General features: G+C 38.9%; 1 protein-coding gene across 1 annotated transcript; it reads right to left on the bottom strand.

Annotated features, from left to right (window-relative positions):
• Nucleotides 1-842: 842 nt before the first annotated feature.
• LOC117204143 (protein bark beetle) lies at nucleotides 843-19,686 on the bottom strand. The gene is made up of 27 exons (XM_033441279.1): nucleotides 18,751-19,686; nucleotides 14,252-14,421; nucleotides 13,963-14,156; nucleotides 13,709-13,883; nucleotides 11,966-12,135; nucleotides 11,636-11,874; nucleotides 11,304-11,553; nucleotides 10,828-11,213; nucleotides 10,007-10,659; nucleotides 9,460-9,916; nucleotides 8,921-9,311; nucleotides 8,411-8,838; nucleotides 8,087-8,332; nucleotides 7,084-8,024; nucleotides 6,534-6,997; nucleotides 6,243-6,439; nucleotides 5,714-6,112; nucleotides 5,356-5,633; nucleotides 5,033-5,286; nucleotides 4,726-4,937; nucleotides 4,516-4,640; nucleotides 4,221-4,451; nucleotides 4,016-4,141; nucleotides 3,684-3,942; nucleotides 3,396-3,597; nucleotides 3,080-3,327; nucleotides 843-2,998 (listed from the first exon to the last, which is right to left on the bottom strand). The coding sequence occupies exons 1-27, from the start codon at nucleotides 19,066-19,068 to the stop codon at nucleotides 2,207-2,209; spliced, it is 8,805 nt and encodes a 2,934-aa protein (XP_033297170.1). The 5' UTR covers nucleotides 19,069-19,686; the 3' UTR covers nucleotides 843-2,206.
• Between the last annotated feature and the right edge of the window lie 699 nt (nucleotides 19,687-20,385).

Here is a 20,385-nt window from a genome sequence, read left to right as displayed (position 1 = left end):
GATATTTTTCAAATTCGCAATGAATTATTTAACGATTTTGCTTCAGTTTATTTTCTATACAGATCGATGATTATTTTACTTAATTAATTATTGTAGTTCCTGATCGTACGTCATATATGGATAGTTCCTACCGAACGGCGTTCTCCTGATTTCTAAGATCATTTCTCGTGTTAGATTTAAACAAAAAATTTTATCTCGAATTATGCTCACCCGATCTGAGAAACAGACTAGAACAAAATATTTAAATAATTCATGCAAATTTAATGGAATTATTCCGTAGACGGAAATTTTTAGCTATTCGATCTCGGCGTGACTCTCCTATCATGTTAGTATAATAGAAAATTGTATATACATACGTTTGTATGCCTATCTTATAATAAGATTCAGCATATTTAAATGAAAAAAAAAAATCGCGTCTAGAAGACGCTGAGCAAGTAAAGCCGTTTATATTTATGTGACCCATTTCTTGACCGCACAAAGAGCTTTTTAAGGAAAAAAATTAAAAAAAGATATATATATATATATATGAGAAGCTTTCGTCTACTGTAAACACAGGCGAACTTCTGTCACCGATTGATCGTTTCTGCAGTCTGAAAAAACGGCTACGACGAATAGTAATCTGATCCCGATATTTAATAATGTTATTAACGATATTAATATTAATATATTCAATAATTGTTTTAAAATAGTCTTCCATAATTTATTCGTCAACCCTTTCATTATATCGTGTAATATATTGTATACACAGTCCAAGATATCTATTTAATTGTAACGTATATAAAAAAAAAAGTAAAATCCATTCTTTTTGTTTCGATTTTTCTTATAATGTGATAATAAAACCATTTAATCGAATGCATCTTGTTTATTAGTACTGTCGTGACCAATCTTCAATATACAAATTATTAAATTACAAATATTTTATAATTTAAACGAACGTACTATTACTTCCTGAAAAAGTGCGTCAAAAATATTTTGCACGTAAATCGACGCGTATTCTTGCTTCCTTAAATAATGTCTTAATCTTTCTTCTTTGGAAGAATAAATTTACATAGTACACCTTTGTTTGTTGAGCTACTATTCACCGATAAAACTTATACGTAAAATCTCTATGATTCTCTTACAATTAACGATATAAAAAAATACGAATAACGGAGTGTCTTAAGTCGATTCAGTGAAAGACATCTTTTGTGCGATGTCTGTTGTATTTATATATTATATATATACGCCAAATAAGGCACGGCTATAATGATCTTACGCGTACGGACGGATAATCTGTTGCTCGATAAAATTCTTACGAAGGCGTTTGGTGAGATCACCTACACTATAAGGAAAACTATATCTATTAAATGATTCTCGTGTTGATTAAAAACGTATATATGTATAGATGTAGTATTCCTTAACGTATAACTCGCTTCTGCGATAAGAACCATCAGTACATTAACGAGACTAAAACGCAATTTATACTCGGACGAGTTATCTATCACAACGTCGGCACGTGAGTTCCTCTCATCGTGCTAATATAATAAAGTATACTCTCTTCAACGTGTTTGGCAGTGTAATACCATGCATTTGTGACGTGTTTTCATATTTTTCACTTTTACGTCGCGTTTCCCAATCTTAGTGTAATTCCAAAGAGAAGTATTATAGAAACTATTTTACATGTGCGCTTCGCGTGCCTGTAGATGACTCTTTAAATTATCCCAATAGCGAACTACCGCTCATATCGTTGTATCATTCGCTCTTTGTACACGATGTATAATAAAAAGTTTCATTTTAGTCATTACATTAGTGAATATACTATGCATTACGTACTACGTAATTAGGTACAACTTGGGATTGTGCGCAAGTGCATCTTGTATAAAATGTAAAACAAGCTCCTTCTTATTCATCCGTTAACATCTATTAAATTAAGAGCCACCCGAATACTGAGATCTCAGCTACAAGAAGATAGCAGACGTAAAATATTTTTCTTCGAAAAAATGACAGCGTTCTGCCGTGTCTTTCTTCTTGAGTTCAAATAGCTTAAGTATTAAATTCGGTGGGCTGAGTAATAATAATCAATTTCCACCTAGAAGTCCTTTCTTCGTGTTTCACGTGATAAAAAGTATACTCTGCCAGCGGATACATTCCTGGCAGTACTCCTTTTTAACATTTACAATACCTACATAATTCAACGAACGAAGCAATTTCACTTCCCATTAACAATTTACATTGCCGTTTCCAAGGGCTGACTTTTGCTTCGCGCCCCAGCTGACAGTTGCGTCAATTCCGTCGGCTCGTTTGCCAAAAACACATCCAAATTAGTCTCCAGCAAGGCTTCGCTTTTCGAACGTAAAGGCTTTTCTTCTCCTGTATCCAAATTAGTTTCTAACAATGCTTCGCTTCGAGGCCTCTCTTCGTGATAATGATAAGGATGAGGCGGTATCGGAGGATTAAAGTTTGGAGCATACTCTGGCACAGGCTCCGATATCTGACTCGGTGTGAACGTTGCGTTATCGTAACTGCGTTTTGAATCGTAATCCATTGTACTGTATGACGCTGATCCGTCGATATCGCGTTTCAATTCGCTGATAGAGTCGGTCAAGGCAAGACTCGAATTTAGTGGAAGGGTAGAGGTATTATGAAGGTAAGAACTCTCATTGGTAGCATCGACGACTGGAGTTTCATCAGCGGTGGTTTCTGTGATGGATTCAACGGGCCAGTCGTTGGTGGTTCTTGAAGCGAACGTGGAATGATTTCTAAAACCTTCGTTGCGATATGTCAAATCAAAGACCGGATTGTCCCCGCTTTGCGGAGCGCCGTACTTTTGAACAGCTCCTTTGAAATCGCTAGTGCTGGGGGAATATCTTGGATTATGCGCTTCGTACACATCGTAGCTTTGATTGTCTTCCATGGATGAGTTTAATTGAGATTTGTCCATTGAATCTATACTACCACCATTTAACATTCTTCTATAATCTAGCGATTTCGAGTTCAAAGTATCTGTAGAGTGTTTTGTCTGAAATGAATATTTGCGTAATGATAATTGTGCGCTACGGCAGAGAGGTGGAAGAATTGCTTGAAACAGAAGAGTATTTACCGCGATAGGTTTGCGTCTGTATGCCAGTTCAGTGAAACCAGAGGTGGAGCCGACTGATCGCAAAGAATGCAAAGATTGTCTGATTGAATTCCGTCTCTCTAGCCTTTCGAGGTTCCTCCTTTTTGACTTGGATATCCAGAGTGCGATAGCAGCCGTTAATAACGCTAGGGCTACGCCAGCTGCTCCTAACACGGCCACTGCAACTATGTCTTTTCTCCAAGATAGCGGATCGATATTTACTTTAGGATCTGGAATTAAAAAAAAAAAGATATATATATATCCTTTTTCCTAGAATTATATGTATAGTAAAATTTACCAATTTCACAAATGAAAGGACTTGGCTGAGCACAGTAGTCAATTTCGATAGTCTGATATATGAAAGTGGTGCACTTATCCACACGATCTAATTGTTGTACCCAGGCACGATCGGAATAATCGTATCCAACTTGTTGTTTTCGCAGAAATTGCCAAACTTCCAGATAATTGCCCATAATGAACGGCATGGACGCGTTCACAGACTAACGGCATTGGAACAAATTTCATTAAACGAGCCTATAAATCAGGTAATTAGACATGCTAAGAGTTCCAGCGATCGATGACTCACTCTACAGAATTCTCGAGCGCTAAAAAAATCCATGGGAGCACCAATGTATATGTAGCATGTATCGCCCACTAAATCCCATGCTGGTGGACATTTGCCATTTAAGACTGACTGATTGCTCATATGGAAAGGTTGATAGTCAACTTGTAACAGCTCCGGAGAATCTCCCCTGTCTCTGATTCTACCAGCAACAGCTAGGGTTTCGTTATATCCCCACCAATTGTGTCGTGCATCTATATGGGACCTCCACATTTCTAACTGTCTGTATAATTAAAAATTATATGATTAACATTCTATGCGTCTAGTTATAAAACGATATTTAGTATTACGCATACTGTGATCTATTCATCGTAAGCATTTCGTAATCGTTGTCTGGATTAAAGAAAACGTTATCCACGTATTGTTGGCCAGGGGTTCCTGCAACTATCGTGCTACGGCCATCACGGTCCACTGCGTAATTTCTGAAATAATTTTTCATAGAATTTACGAATGAAATTTTTTGTTGTTTGAAATATCGGATGTTGAAGAAGAGCCGCGTACTTATAGAAACCATTGTGAGATGTGCTTTGATAGATAGGTAAACGAACTCCCTCGAATCCAGAGATTTCCAAGAGATGCGCACCAAGATTGGCATGCAAATAATTCAGAGTCATATTGCTGACTACTTGTTTCAGGACAATGTTATTATCATAGAGAGCATTGTTCTTTGTAAAATAGTTTCTGAATATAATAACTTCTTGATAGGGACTGCTTTGTCGACCTTCCACGTATCTGCAAAATATTCGATTAACTTTTCTGTTCGCCAGTGTCACTGGAGATGTTCCTTCTTACATACAGAGCAGGTTTGTTGAAATTTTCTGCAAAAAGATTATTGTGAATCCATCCTTCCAATGAAGTGGCAGAGCCCCTGGAATCGGCTCGAATCGAAAGACCGCCTTGGTTTTGTCGAACAACGTTATTCTATGATATCGAACATAATATGTTTAAAAAGACACGCACATTTTAAGTAATCAAAAGATACTTTAACAAATATTGGAATGCTTACTCTGAAGTACAAAGATTGTGTATTTTGGACATCCAACCATACAGCTGACTTGCAGGTTGAAAAATTACCATACAGTTTCTCGCAATTATTCGTGAATTGATTACGTTCAAGGGTCATTATAGCATTCACTTCGCCAGCACTAGCGTATTTAATCGCTCCTTCGCGGCAGTTAGTTATCACAGAATAGGAAATGTTATGTTGCACATCACGATCTGAACAGTGAAAAAAAATATGTATATATATATATATAGAAAGAAGAGTATGACAACGATATACCATATTCAAGTTACGTAATAATTTTCCTTACTGAATCCAATAGCAGAGATTGGTAGAGTGACTACTTCTGCAATAAATCCATGTACGTTGCTTGCACCATTGGCGAATAATCTTATACTAAGGCTTGGCCCCTGAGTTCTGAATAATTTCTTTTCATCGAGACTATTAGCTTCCAAGTGGCCTATCCTTTTGGCAGTGATATTATAAATGTCTCCATCGTATAAAGTAATGCTATCAGTTCGGCCCGGTTTTCCAGTGGAATTAAACAAATTAAATTGCAAAAGCCTAAAACGATGTAAATTAAATTTGATACAATTAAAGAAGGATAGATATTCTATTGGGAAAAGTGGATACCTAAATCCAAAAGGTTTTGCCCTGTAAGCACTGCGAAAGATCTTAACGCAATTCACAGGATGATTGTCGTATTTGTAATAAACTATAACTCGTTCCTCCAGTGTAATTTCTTTAGTAGTATCGCAAATATCGATCATGCTGAACAAATGATAAGGAATACTAAGATCTTTAATTGGAGTAAACGAACTTTCATCCGCTTCGCGACCTTCGCCCGTTATTGACAGTAAATTCACGCCATTTCCAAGCACGTTGTCGATAACGTTGAATAATAATTCGACCTACAAGATTGACAAATGTATCGATAAAATAATAAAAAGACCTAGTCAATAATAAAAGAGCAACATTATCCGATACGAACTGTATGGGTCGGCGATATCACGTTAATGCCGTGATAAGCGCTATGAGTTATGTTAACGTGCGTTATCGTCGGAGATTTCATAATCGTTTGCAGGGCAGCTGATTTCTCAAAATGCAAAATACCAGCACCGACGATCTTAATGTATCTTAACACCGACTCGACGCGTCTTACTGTTTCGTGAGTCACGACATCGTGAATACGATGCTCGTACAAGTGACGCTCGAATTCGCTGTTGGCAATCCGTATTCCGCCCCAATAGTCATGCGAATCGTCCAGATTACGTTTCCCACAATTTATGAAGACGAACTGACTGTCCCATGGGCATTCGTGCCGGTGCCCGTATAATTGGCCGTTCAGTCTAATTTGACAATCTTCCAATTTCACTTCTTTCCCGGTACACTGAAATATTATACATTAAAATATCCAGTATGTGTGTATGTTAAGAAAAGAGAAATACGAGATTAACGAATACAACACTCAAAACAGACAACGATCATCAAATCGCTTTAAACGGTGTACTTTTATTTACCTGCAATGGTTCAGGCCAAGACCAAACGCGTATTAAAGAACCAGGATGAAGTTCGTATCTACGATCATAGGATACATAGACATTAAGCGAGTCGTGGCCCAACTGTCGACAGGCTACTTGTGCGTTTCTTTCAGTAAATCTAGTGTCGCACAAGGGTATCCACTGTAGGGTTGTTCTATTGAAGAATTCCAAGAATCCTGTATGAATATAATAAAATGAATATCCCAGCTTGGATAAAAAAAAATGAATATATATTTATTGTATCGCTATATATGTTTAAAAAAGTTTTACCTTCGTTGTACAGGGACGAACATCGTCCATCTTTACAAAGACGGATAGTTTCATCCGACACGGAAATTATATTTCCACTTTTTCTTAACTTTGCGTTCGTAGAGTCACTAACGTCTTCGCGTTCCATCGGTTTCATTATTATCTCATGACCAGGTGCACCTACAGCTTTCAATGTACCAAGAACAAGAATCCCAACGTTGGGTGCAAATTCCATAACAACATCCGGATAAACGTGCAATGTGGCTTCTGGCATGATCGTGATATCAGATTTTACAACGTAAGGCTTGTCTCTGGAATGAATGGATAGATTTTCTACTATGCGTCCACCTAAATTATCTAGATCTATTTCCTTTCCGATCTGCCAGGATGCAGACACCGAAGAATCAAAAGAATCGCTGGTCAAGAAAGGTCGGTAGTTGGCAACTGCGTGATCATTCCAGTCATCAAAATCGAAAATACTTTGTCTGTGAATAACGAATATTTACATGAGATATAATGAGACGACTAAATTAATTATAGATTAACGTTTGTTATATGGATAAATTAATACCTGATTTTAGTATCGTTATCAGTTCCCCACCAATTCTCCGACACATCGACTTCATTGTTAATTTTAGCTGTTCTAATGCCAGCCAATAATTCATAATCCAAAGAATTATCGCCAAATAAATTTCTGTTTATTTGCACTTTCTGTATACCATGAAACCCAACAACGTAACTAGGGCTATCGTCTGTACGACGTGGTCCCATACTAGCTGGATCATAGGTATTTCGTTTGACTTCGTTGTTATAAAAACGCGCATCGACGTTTCCCAAAATTTCTGATTGGCTGTCTGCCTTGAATTCTACCATATAGCCTCCAGTATTGCTCTCGATATAATTGTTGTTAATCTGCATCTTTTTCTCCATTCCTTGAATGGAAATCAAACCAGTTTTACATTGATTTCCCTCGAATCTATTATTGGACATATTCAAGGTGGCATAGTGGCCGTCGACAACAAAGCCAAACTGCTCGTTGTTTCGCCAGGTATTGTTATCAAAATATAAAGTGTGCGTGAAATTCTCGTTATACTGCCACACATCAGGCAAAATCACTTCAAAGCCACCCCTTCTGTTTCTTTCGATCGTACTATCTTGCATTATCCAATGGAAAAGATTATTCGAATGTCTTGCATCGCGACTGAATTGGTATATCCCTTTGCCATTGTCTGTGATCAAGCTGTCGTTAATGTGAATCGCAATTTCAGACATATTCGTCTGGTAAATGTTCCAGTAAGGTGAATGCACGTAAATAGCTTGCTCCTGGTTGTGAGAAATCTCACAAGCGACCAATTGTATAGTTTCGTTTGCCTTTCGAAGAAAATGATCGCCAATTTCATCCAGATACCGATTGTAAAATGACGCGAGTATACCTTTCTTGTTGTTCTTGATTTTGGACTTGGTTACTAGCAACTTTGGGATGGGGCCTCTTACGATTTTGTTTCGTACATCCTGTAAATGATATTTTATATATCCTCGATACTGTAAACGTTTGAATATTCTAATCCCCATACCTGTATCGGAGCTTGAAGAGCTGTGAGAACAACAACAGCCCCTCCAAGTGCGTTGGTGCCGCTATCGTATTCTAAAATCACAGCGTAAGAGGTCGATGTTGCAGGAAATATTGCCAAATCGCGTTTCAAGTTCCAACTTTCCCGACTAGGATCGACGTATTGCGAATCATGTAGAACGATCTGTTCCGTACTACGATTTTCGATGGGATTTAAAAGTTGAATACCGATAACGTATCCTGGAGTGCACTGTAGAATCAGAGAAGTATTTTTTAATTATTTCTTTGCAAAAACAGAAAGGAACGTCAATTCTTTCGATACGCTTACTTTAATGGCAATACGTTGTCGAATAGGATCACCGGTAACTTTGACAGTTATCATATATTTAGTTTCCTCGTTAGACAATTCAATGTCTCTCATGTTATACGGTATGACTACTGGATTATACGACGAATCAATTAAATCCGGCATACGTAGGAACCACCCAGCGAATTCTCTTTGTTGAACTGCAGAAAGGGCAGGATTGTGCCTTATCCCCGCGACTTTATTGTTCTCAATCCGAGAATTGACGATTTCCATTCCCAATTGTTTGAAACTGATCCCACTGCCCCCGTTTTGCGAGAAATCGCTGTTCTTCACAGTGTTTACAGCATCCACCGAGTATATATCCGAATATAAAATTCCTAGACCGTCTTGCAGATTGTCAATTATTCTAACGCTGTCCAACGAATGTCTTGCGAAATCGATTTGAAGAGCTGTGCAAATTTAATCATCTTTTATGATCGTATTTTGGAAAAATTAAAAAAAAAACGTTTAAATGGTTATTATAAGACGTACCTGGCTTGAAGGAATTTGTCGTGTAGTCGAGCAGACCTGCTTTTTCTATCGTTACAAATTGAAGGTCGCTTCTCAGGGCTAACGGTCCCAGTCGAAGACCCGCCCACGCAGCTTCTGAACATCTAACACCCACGTCGTTCTCGTGAGTGCAAGAATTCTCAAAATTCTGCTCTGTTTCTGCTTTACACTTCGATATATCGTTATCGTCCACGGTACATCTAACGTTACTTAAAATAATGTCTTCGTTGATACCAGCGTTTGGAATTTGTGAACGTTCCAGCAGCCAATTGTCTGGATCTAAAGTGAGACCTAATTGGTGACATACTAGAGCCGCGTCTCGGATTGTCCAACCGTAATTGCATACTGTTCCCCATTTTTCTCCTACTTTTACCTGTTAAGCATACGTAAGAATTCCATAGTGCAATTCAAAATTGTACAATTCTTTTCTTTTTTCTTGATTTTATAATTTTACGTCAATTTCCTAATGATTATAATTCCATTTGATTCAGTGTTTAGTCAGCAATGGTAAATAATTTTACCTGCAATCTTCCTTCAAGATTCGTCTTTCCTCCAAGAAGCCTCACGGGCACGGACTCCGCTTCATTTAGTCCACTAAATGCTTGGCTCGTAAGAGTCTCGTTGTCCGAATCCATAAGAAGTTCTTCTTTCAAAGTGAACAGGATATCGCTTGGCCTTATCCCACGAGCGTCTAACGTTCCAGCAACCATCATTCCCACAGCTGGTGGGAAACGCAAAGTGACCCCAGGGTGCAGAATCAATTTTCCACCTGGTCGCACGTTGATATCCCTCTCAACGATGTATTCCCCAGAGTTTAAAAATTCGCGACCATCCACTTCACCACCGACCAAGTTTGTACCGGGTGTAACGAATCGTGGAACGAATGTTGGATTTGAGATGATTGTGTTGGCCCCTGGATTGCTGCTATGTAACAAGTACGGCAAGTATTCGATCTTGGCGAGATTGTATCTGTCTTTTCTAAAATGAAAACGGTACGTTAAAAAGTTTATAAAATTGGACCATCGTAAAGTTTATAAAATGTAAAATGTAAAATTAAACAGTACAAACCTATGGAATAATCTTTCGAATATCTTATTCTCTTCGGCAAACCCAAGCCAATTATAAGTACAATTTATAATCTTACTCTGATCTTCTAAATGAGAGCCAATTTCGTATCGTGATTCGGGATTATGTAAAATATTACGGAAAACCTCGACGTTGCTCGATGAAACAACGACTACAGCCGCGACTCTGGAACGCGGAATTAATCTGGATCTCACAGTATTCCTACTGTCGAACAGCTCTCGGACACGATTGTCACGCAAAAAATTTCTAGTGAACAATAATCTCTGTACATCGCTGTAGGGTGAAAGACCGATGCTGACTACAAAGGCACCACGATTATTGTAAAATTCGTTGTGTCTGACAACGATGTCCGCAGGCAAGATGTTAAATTCCTCATAGAGAGGATTCTTGATTAGTATACAACCACTAGACTGCTCTCTGAAGTAATTGTATTCTATCGTTGCTTTTAAATTGAGAGCAGGACTCAATTTGATCCCAAATTTTGTATTCTGTACGAAAGAATTGTGGCCAATTTGAAGTTTCAATAATCCTTCGTCGTGTCTCCAACTAGATCCTATTTGCACCGCAGTCTCAGAACTACTATTGAACCAATTACCCGTCACGTTCACGTACGAATTGCCGGTTGCATTACCAACCTATAAATAATACGAACGTTAACTGTGATTTCTTTTTTTAATCGACTTTGTCTTTTTCGTAGGTTCATGCAGCCATCCACGTTAATGGAATTGCTATTCTTCGAATTATAAGAGGAGCTTCGATAAAAATCTACTTCTGCTAATTCATTTTTCTTAGATTATACTCACTAGGATGCCAATATCTTTGTTGCGAAATATCTGCGAATATTCGACTACGGTAGTCTGATTAAAATAGACGTATTCGGTAGTGGAACTGTCGTTAAACCACGCTGCAAAACCGTAGCCCTGATTGGAGGAAATACTTGTCCGAGACACATTGCGATTTCCTCCGGTAAGGGTAATGTTCACGCCGTCTCCCGTATTAAAAGATATGCGACTGCTCGTAATATTCACATCCGCAGCGCCGCCCAACACATGCACGCCGGCTAGATATTTATTGCTGGATACAGAGGTTTCGTGGACGTGCAAGGCTGATCGTAGTTTCTCTACCGCGATTCCTCTTCCATTGTTACCGGCTACGATACTTCCAGTCACGTTTAGATCGTAGGTCTTTTCTGGAATAGAATCGGAGATACAGAGATTAGAGGTGGAAAGATTGGAAATATAGAAAGTTAAGATGAAATTTAAATGATTTGCGAGCTTACTATAACCAGAAGACAGTCGCACGAAAACGATAGTATTCGTACGTGGTTCGGCGACGAATTTTACATACAAATTCTGTCGAGTTGTAGCCACACTCTGAGGTAACGTGCCATTTTTTACTCTCACTCTAGCTAGCAATTTTTCCGCTTCGCCTATACCATCGTATACTTCTATCATAGCACTGTTATTTCTGTCAGTCTTCATTTGCAAAAAGTGCATAGTCAACACGTGTCCTGGTCTTGTGAAGATGTGCTAAAATTAACGTTACACCAGACATGACACTCTCTTCGTATCTTCTATGACTATTTGTATGATAATTTATAAATTCGTTTACTTGTGGGCAACGTTTTATGTTAGGTGCATATTTGCTCTGTTCCATGGATATAATAACAGGAAACGTTTGACTGGCCGTAGTTGGAAATGTACACAAATCGAACACCTCTGTACGGTCTAATTTGTCATCGGGTCGTTCGTCGAAATGAACGTATTTGATTCCATCGGCTCCGTTATCTAATATACTGCAATCATTGATGCGTGCCATTCCCGACGAACTATTCACGTAAATTCCATATCCTACGAATGTAATCGTTGATCAGTAATATAAAAATTAACGACCAAGTGGAATTCGAATAGTTCTATCGGACGAGACTAGGAATAACGTTACCTCTGTTGTTTTGAATGGTACTATTGTTGATTATGACAGGGCCATCCGGCGTAGTGACATTAATGCCGGTAAAGGCAGCATGAATAACCGAAATCGAATCCATTTGCGGTGGAACACCCTCGACATCGATCGCTGCCGTAACATTATATTCCCGACCTGTTCCTGCATGCCTTTTAAACAGAAACAACGTTACTAAATGTCGTTCATTAGCTTCGATCGTCGAGACATAACGCTCGTCTCCGATATTCAATTTTAGAGAAATCGTGATCGATCCAACAGATTTTCATAATTCGCGGTACGATCACCAATCTCTGTTTCCTAGCATCGTCCAATTTTAAGGCCATATAATTAGCTATTGGTGAAGTAAAAAGTTCTGAGCGCTTTTTCGCTTTATTTCGACGATGAAATTAACATAGTCAAGATTATTCGATTTAGATTAAATATGCGCCGTTTTGTTCGATTACTTTTGTCCATTTTGAAGGCAATTTCATAATTCCGCGGTTGAAGAAGTCCTCGTCCCTATTGGTAAAAAACTTGACCAGCTCATTTTCACAAGCCTCTCTTGAGGCCAGTTTTGTACCATCAAGAAAATTTTGCAAAAACTTAAAAAGGTGATAATCGCTTGGTGCCAGGTCTGGACTGTACGGCGGATGCGATAGAACCTCCCAGCCAAGCTCTCGGAGCTTCTGACGCGTCGTTAAAGATGTGTGCGGCCTGGCGTTGTCTTGATGGAACACAACACCTTTCCTATTGGCCAATTCTGGCCGCTTCTGGTCGATCGCCTGCTTCAGTCTGGTCAGTTGTTGACAATAGAGGTCCGAATTAAGTGTTTGCCCCGATGGGAGCAGCTCATAATGGATGATTCCCTTCCAATCCCACCAAACACACAATAAAACCTTCTTGGCCGTTAATCCACGCTTGGCGATCGTTTGGGCCGGCCCACCGCGATTGGACCACGATCTTTTTCGGCTGTTGTTCTCGTATGTGACCCATTTTCATCGCCAGTCACCATCCGCTTCAAAAATGGGTCGATTTCGTTACGTCTCAACAAAGAATCGCAGGCATCAATTCGGTCCAAAAGGTTCTTTTGCGTCAATTCATGTGGCACCCATACGTCGAGCTTCTTCTTGAGACCAGCCTTATGCAAATGGTTCCAAACGGTTTTCTGGCTAATCTTCAGTTCCTGGGCAATGGAATAAGTGCTCACATGCCGGTCCGACTCGACGATTTCCATGATTTTATCCACATTTTCGACGATTGGCCTACCAGAGCGTGCCTCATCTTCGACGTCCATATTACCAGAACGGAATCGTTGGAACCACCGCTTTGCTGTTGCATTCGATACTGTACTGGGTCCATAAACAGCACAAATTTTTTTGGCCGCCTGCTCCGCCTTTTCACCTTGGTCGTAGTGGTACTGAAGAATGTATCGAATTTTCTCTTTTTTTATCTCCATTTTCGAACGCTGTAACACACAACTGGCTTCACCGAACACAAAACTGACAAAGAACCTTTTTGATGCGTAATATCACCTTGAAATCGGTGTATACTATGACTCGATGCGATGTGCACATCGTGAGATATGGCTCACTAAAGACATCTAGCGAAAAACGCTCAGAACTTTTTACTTAACCTAATATAATTCAAAGGCCAAAATTCATCTGAATTTGTTTTCCAAATTTCGAGCTATGAAAACGATCTATATTTTACTTAATCAGTACGACTAAACTATGAAACGCTTACTCGATCACAACGTTCCGTAGAATCGACTTCGATCTCCGCACGTAAAGCGTATTTTCTTGGATCAGTGGTCGATCGTACAACGCTTCTTCGAAACGAATGCCTCTCCAATGTTTAATCGCTTTCGTGGCTCCATCGTGGCGCGGTAAACACGATATTCCAAGATCGGGATGATAATCTGAAAATCGTACGGTGTTGGTGATCTTTCACGGACGCTACAACTACGTGTACGTTTACAGGTTCGGTTAAAACTGTACCACAAACACCGCCACCGAGCTGCCTTTCGGACCATCTCTCGCAGCTTGTTAAAGAGGACTCGGTGCCTCTGCAACCTGGTTGTTCGTAAAGCAATCGTGGCTTCGCTGGCCATTGTCTATCCATCCACGACCACCATCTTCCACCTTGGAAACCAAGCTGCCTGCATGCTGTTTCCAGATCAGCCCTTGTCCAGCTACGCATTAACGTATCAATTTAATTAACGCGCTAAGAAGGCATAGATATATAAATGCTACGCGAATTACGTTTACGCAAACTGAGTTTACTTACTTTCGCGAATTCGTGCACACAGCTCTCCAGTCGCCACGATGTAAAAGTTCTAATCTACCTTCGTACGGAGTTGGTCCATCGACCAGTCGTATCGAAGGCGGTGCTTCGATAGGATGAACTTGATTATTCGCTTCTACTCCGGTTAATAAAATTGGAGCTTGTGGTTCACCCTTAATCACAAATCATACACGAACTATGAATAAGTATCGATCGAATTGATATTTACACGTACAACGTATCGGTACGGTATTTAAGGCCCGATATCGAGTACTTTAAATTTGCAATTCGCTACGACTTTGGCTGTACGATGTTTGATTAATATTCTACGTTCGATATTCGACGTCGAGTACGGTGGAACATCGTTTACCCCCTTTAAGTCCCTACTACCCTTACGGTTCGTGTAATAGGGATTCCTCCTAGTAGCTATCGTTCTTCGTTCGAATTTCTATAAATGCATTTCTTAGAATTCGCTGATACACCACGTTCGCTATGCCACGCGGTATTTAACATTCGACGTTAATGGTAATCTCGGTAATTTTAATGGTAATCTTCTCTTGGTAATTTTATTTGTTAGACGATCGACTGGCGAAACTTTTCAAACTCTCCGTTCCAACAAGTATTGGGATGACAAATGGGTGAAGATTCTGTCAGAGATAGATAGAGAGAAGCCTCGTAGCCTTCGCTATAGTCGTGGATCGTAGACTACAAATAAATGTCCATTCTCTGAGCAATTAATCAGGAAGTTACGAGTTGATACGTAGTCGAGAATGGTTGGTGCACGCGCACAAGGTGAAGGGAAGGTCTCGTCTGAGTTGGAACGTAAGAGGATTAGCGAGGTCGTAGGTTAACAGTTCAGGCCAAGAACCGCTGTTTGATCCGTGACCTAAGACGCGTCGCGTGGTGGAGGCGGCATAGCGTACAGAGTTGATTCGCTCGTCCGTGCTTTTTTCACATCGTGTGCTCGCCATTCCGTGTCTCGTTCTTTGATCGACCTATTAGAGCTACAGCTTTTGCCGGCTGCCCTCGCGGAACCGCCACGATCAGAAATCCGGTGTAAATGGATTACTTCCACTCGTTTTCTCTTAACCCCGGTTAGAGAGCCTCGTTTCTACATGGCCGGTGAACAACTCCACCTACCAGCCTTTGAATGCCTATCGGATGTTCGTCACGCGAGTCTACGCTATAATTAGAAACGGCGACAATCTTCTCCACTTTCGGTGTAATCCTTCGTGCACGAAAAAATATAGAATTTAATTTGAAATAATATTTTTTTATTATTAAATATAGAATTTAGTTTAATGTACGAAGGTTCCCCATATATCCCAACGGTGTTTCGCGTCAGAGTGTTTAGGTAACAGATTTTAGAGGCGATAGAGGTCTATGAACGAGGTAGCAAATTAGCTGTCTTAAATAGATACACCTGGAACAATGTGGAAAAAGATAAAGGACTAATGAGGAAAATCAGCTAAAAGCGGACAGTAGACGAATCCTTGGGAAAGATAAGACAGAAACATGGAATAAAATCTTGATTTCAGACAGTTGAGAGAAATTGAAAGATACAACAATCCATAGAATGCGTATAATATGTAAAAGTATATCTGATACATCTAATAAAAATAACAAGTGACAACGTAATATTTTTGTAAGAATAAATCAAACCCGGCGTCGAGTTTCTAAACAATTGTATACTCTATATAAAAAACTACAATTTCAAATTCTATGTATCAATATAAAACGCAAATAGCGTAAACTTTAATTCGGCTTTCTCGCATTGGGAAAGAAATTTGAAACAGCAGGGACTCCTCTATTAAAAATTGTTTGAACATGAACTTTTTAAGATATCTTTTAATGCAAATCATTGGTGGTTCTTGGATCGAGCCATCATGGACGCAAAATATCCAAAACGTAGTTTATAACGCTCAATAGGTAAACCCAAATTTCTGTCTGTTTTAATCGTATTTTTTCTTTTTCTTTTTTTTTCGAAAGTATGAATTCGCATAAAAATTCGCAGTCTGGCAGTAGATCCGTATAGGTATTAAATATTTATCTCGTAGAACTAATTTCAGTGTCTACCGAAACCATCCTCGAAGCCCTATCTAGATGCTTATCTCTCGAAAAAGACAAAAAATTCAAAAAGAAGATAAGATACCTAATCAGATTGGAAACGAGTCTCTTTCAACGGGAAAGTATTCGTTCCCGGACTACCGGAATATTAATAATATCCATTCTGTGCAACAGCCTGTGTACGCATATTCCCAACGAGTGGTCACAACGAGCTCGATCTGTGCGTTGCCGCTACGTGATGCGAATAAACTAACAATCAGCTCAGCTCGCGTGTTTCTGGAATTTCCGGTCATTCAGAGTCCTTTGACATTCTATCCCCTCGTCTCAATTCCCTTTTCCGTGCTTTTTTCTTTCACCGAAAGCTAACTTCGCCGCAGTTTTCGTATTTTTGCCCTCCAATATCACTCTAGTTGGTGGCAATCAAGCAGATTTTTAATATTCTAAGAGAAACTGTCGTAGTTTCTTTAAACTTAGCTTGAACTAACGTTAAACTATGCCCAGTATATTAAAAAAAAAAAAATAATTACAAGATTCTTAATTTTCTTTCGCATCGGTCAATTTTCCTTTCAAAGTTCTTAGATATAATATTATATTCAATGATTTGAAAGTACACGATAAGAAATAAATTTAAATAAATTTCAAATAAATTTAGATCTGAAATAAACGAAAGAATATCGAGAAGAAATTTGGATATGTCTGACTGTGAATCGATATCGTGCTCCTCTTCTACGATCCGTTCGGTTTTGCAAGTTTTAACTTTACTTTCACGTTTGTCCCCCGGAACGACGAACAGTTACACCGTTAATTATTCCTCGTTATTTGTAAATCGTGAAACCTTCTACCGACAACCGTTGCTCTTCCGGAAAGGAGCCAAAAGAAGCAACGTTCGAACGAACCGCAGCTAAGTAGCGCGTAACAAGAGGCGAAACGATCTTAAGGGGTATTCGAGAGTCAAGCGGATTCTAATTGTACCGGAAAGACAAATTTAAAGCTTATACGTATAGAATTACCACGGGAACCTATTCCTCGGGGATAAGATTTCCTTATACGAAGGCGTATAATGCAACTCTTAAAAGAAAAATCGACATGTCTCGTATTACCGATTGCCAATCTATCAGACGTAATAAATTCTTCATTCAGGGATCTCTATATTTTTACGCGTTGTTTCGTTTCCGTTACGTCGGGTGTGTTATATCTGCAGATTTTCTCTATTTTTCGTTTCTATATAACCGTCTTTGTCGATTCCTCTTTTGATTCCACAATAATAATAGCAATTGTAGTAGTTTACGAATAGAAGACTTCACGATGGATTAACGATACTTTCCATTAAACGTTAAGAGTAGTAAATTAATTCTTACAATTTGTCTACAAGTGTTACACAATTCGCGGTGAAGATCAAAGTCTGAAAAAAACAAAAATCTCTTTAGCAAAGTTTAGATCGCTTTAATTTATGAAAGTAAAAGATATAATTCTATGTTTTGTTTTTTAAAAAAAATCGATAGACAAAGATATCGTACGATTATTTAATAAAAGAGATACGTAAAAATGAATAACTAGCGTTTACGTGGTATACGTCTTCTGTGAATCTGAATCATCGGTATGTAGGCTGATGTATGAAAAACGTAGCTGTAGCTTCTTATCGCTTATCAATTCCATAGTATCGATTCCGAGTAACTTTACGTTTATCTTGGTTTAGTCAGGGAATGTTACAATCACGAAGAAACATTATTATTGAGAGAGAGAGAGAGAGAGAGAAAGAGAGAGAAGCAGAGTACCAATTACAAGAATAAGTTCTCAGAGGATCGTAAAGACGGGCTTTCTTGCTTGTTATGGCGAAATCTAACTGGAAGTATAGTCGTAAAATTTTCTGGGAATTTGAATTATTGCCATCCGTCACTTCTGGCATGTTCGTAACAACACCAGTAACACGTGCACAATCGTATGTCTAGATGACTCACGTTCATTCAACGTTAGTTTATTCATATCTACATGAACGTTTAGAACGGTGATTCGCGTTCTTATTTCTAATTAATTCATTTTTTTTTTTTTTTTTTGTAATCTCTGCAATTTATTCGTTTAAGTTACCTTATAACACTTCCCTCCTTTCCTTTTCTCGCGGAAATTTATTCCGTTCTGTCGGTAACTTTTATACGAAGATCGTTAATCGGCAAACGTCGATGTTTATCCTACTATCCAAGTATTTTTATTATACTCCCTTACATTTTCTAAAATATTTTATTCGTATCTCAACAAGATTTGCATTTCAATAAGATCGAAACGAATAATCACGCGTACCAAGAGGAAATTTGTTCATATTTCGTCCAAAGTAGGCGAGGAAATATCTTTTAACGCTAGAAAAATATAACTGGGACGAAAATGGCCGAATGAACGTAGCAGGGATAAACTTAGTATTGTACCGTTTTTTTAAGTATTACCTTTGCAGTTATGATACCACGAACCGTGATTCCGATCATGGGACCAAACCGGATCTCTACCCCCGGTTCTATCACTAGCTCGCCCTCGCGTTCCACGAACAAATCTTCGCGCACCAGATAAGGGCTCTTCGATCTTTCCAATAATCTCTGGCCTCGGACGATATGACCACCGTGCAACTCCGACAAACCACCATTGGCATTGCTATTGCTCGCGTTGATGAAAGTTGGCTCGGTATAATAAATAGAAGATTGATCGTAGCCTTCGTCCGACTGTCCGTAAACAGTCAGAAATGTCAGTAGCAAACACAGAATACGCATTTTCTTTCGCGTATGCACTTTCAGGAGTCTTTCTTTTTAATTATAATTTGAATTTTTTTTTTAAACGATACTTTACTTATAATTTCACTTTGTAATAGTCACTATCGCTAATTTTATGAACGACAGCAGTTCCTGAACTTCTATATTCTTCGGTGTTTCGTTTAGAAACTTCGTTACACCTTGATGACACTTGTTGCGACATTTCGATAAATAAACATGCCCCGGTTTTTAAAAAGAGATTACGATATACATATATATTTATCGAATAGAATAATACGCTATTCCCAAAGAATATAGGAATTTTCTATGTTTGGCACAGATTCCGTTTTATAGATGTTCGTTATTTATCACGATACTAGGATGCGTCACACGATGATTCGATCCATGTAACGCGTAATCAAATTCTACTATACTTTCACTGACCGTAGTCATTACGCCGATGCCGCCGTTGATTACTATCAATATGTCATTCTCGGCGTTCGTAAAGAGCCACGACAAGGTATTACTATGTATATTACATTATGTAAGATAAATTTCCAATTGTCACTACAATCGATCACGTTCTTCGGTTATTTGGAATCTTCTTACTCATTTTTTATTTCATTGTATATTTCGATGTTATAAATTATCTTTAAAATTCATTGACAGAATTGATTTAATTTCATGGAAATATATTGTAATTAAGTTCATCGAAATCACGGAGTTTCGACGGACGTGCTCAGCTGAGATCTGTAAATCACGATCGAAATCGAGCACTCCAATGCCGGAACCAGTACGCAAACTCAGAAAAGTGCACTGTATTTTAAATTCGAGCGTTAACCTTTCCTCTGTCGGCGTGCTCCTTCACGCGCGAGAGATCGGAGCTCGACTGTGGCGACTCGTTTCCATCGCTGCCGTTACTCTCCCTTCATCAAACTCTTCGCCAACCACGATCAGAAAGATGCCGTTCATTCTCACGCATCCGACCAATACGATGAGAAAATCTTTTCACCACTAAATCTTCGTATATCACTTTAAGTCACAACTTCACACCATGTATTTCTTAATAGACTGCTACACGATGTACGTTCGAATTTCGTTACGCTCGAAAAAACAATCGTTCAATGGTATCGTAGGATTTTCTGTGATCTATAAGGTATATGTATAACGAAACGTATGTATGTCGCGGAAAGGAGTTTCGTTGCTACGAGATAATCACCTGGCGTCACGTTGGGCGCGGTTTGACTGGCTCTCGACTCGTTATATTCCTGCTGTCTTTCCAGTAATCGCGCCTTACCTCGCGTCGTTCACTAGGCCCACTGCCCACTACCATACTTA

Source organism: Bombus bifarius, unplaced genomic scaffold, assembly GCF_011952205.1.
Source record: "Bombus bifarius isolate JDL3187 unplaced genomic scaffold, Bbif_JDL3187 scf7180000007977, whole genome shotgun sequence".
Taxonomy (NCBI): Eukaryota; Metazoa; Arthropoda; class Insecta; order Hymenoptera; family Apidae; genus Bombus; species Bombus bifarius.
This window is presented reverse-complemented; position numbering and strand designations above follow the sequence as displayed.

What these genes read in the sequence shown, in the direction of transcription:
- LOC117204143 (XM_033441279.1), bottom strand. Translation starts at nt 19,068, where the DNA reads ATGCGTATTCTGTGTTTGCTACTGACATTTCTGACTGTTTACGGACAG. An exon ending in TTCGAAAGATTATTCCATAG is followed by an intron (nt 9,917 to 10,006) that starts GTTTGTACTGTT and finishes TTTTCATTTTAG; the next exon opens with AAAAGACAGATACAATCTCG. An exon ending in GACAAATTCCTTCAAGCCAG is followed by an intron (nt 8,839 to 8,920) that starts GTACGTCTTATA and finishes AAATTTGCACAG; the next exon opens with CTCTTCAAATCGATTTCGCA.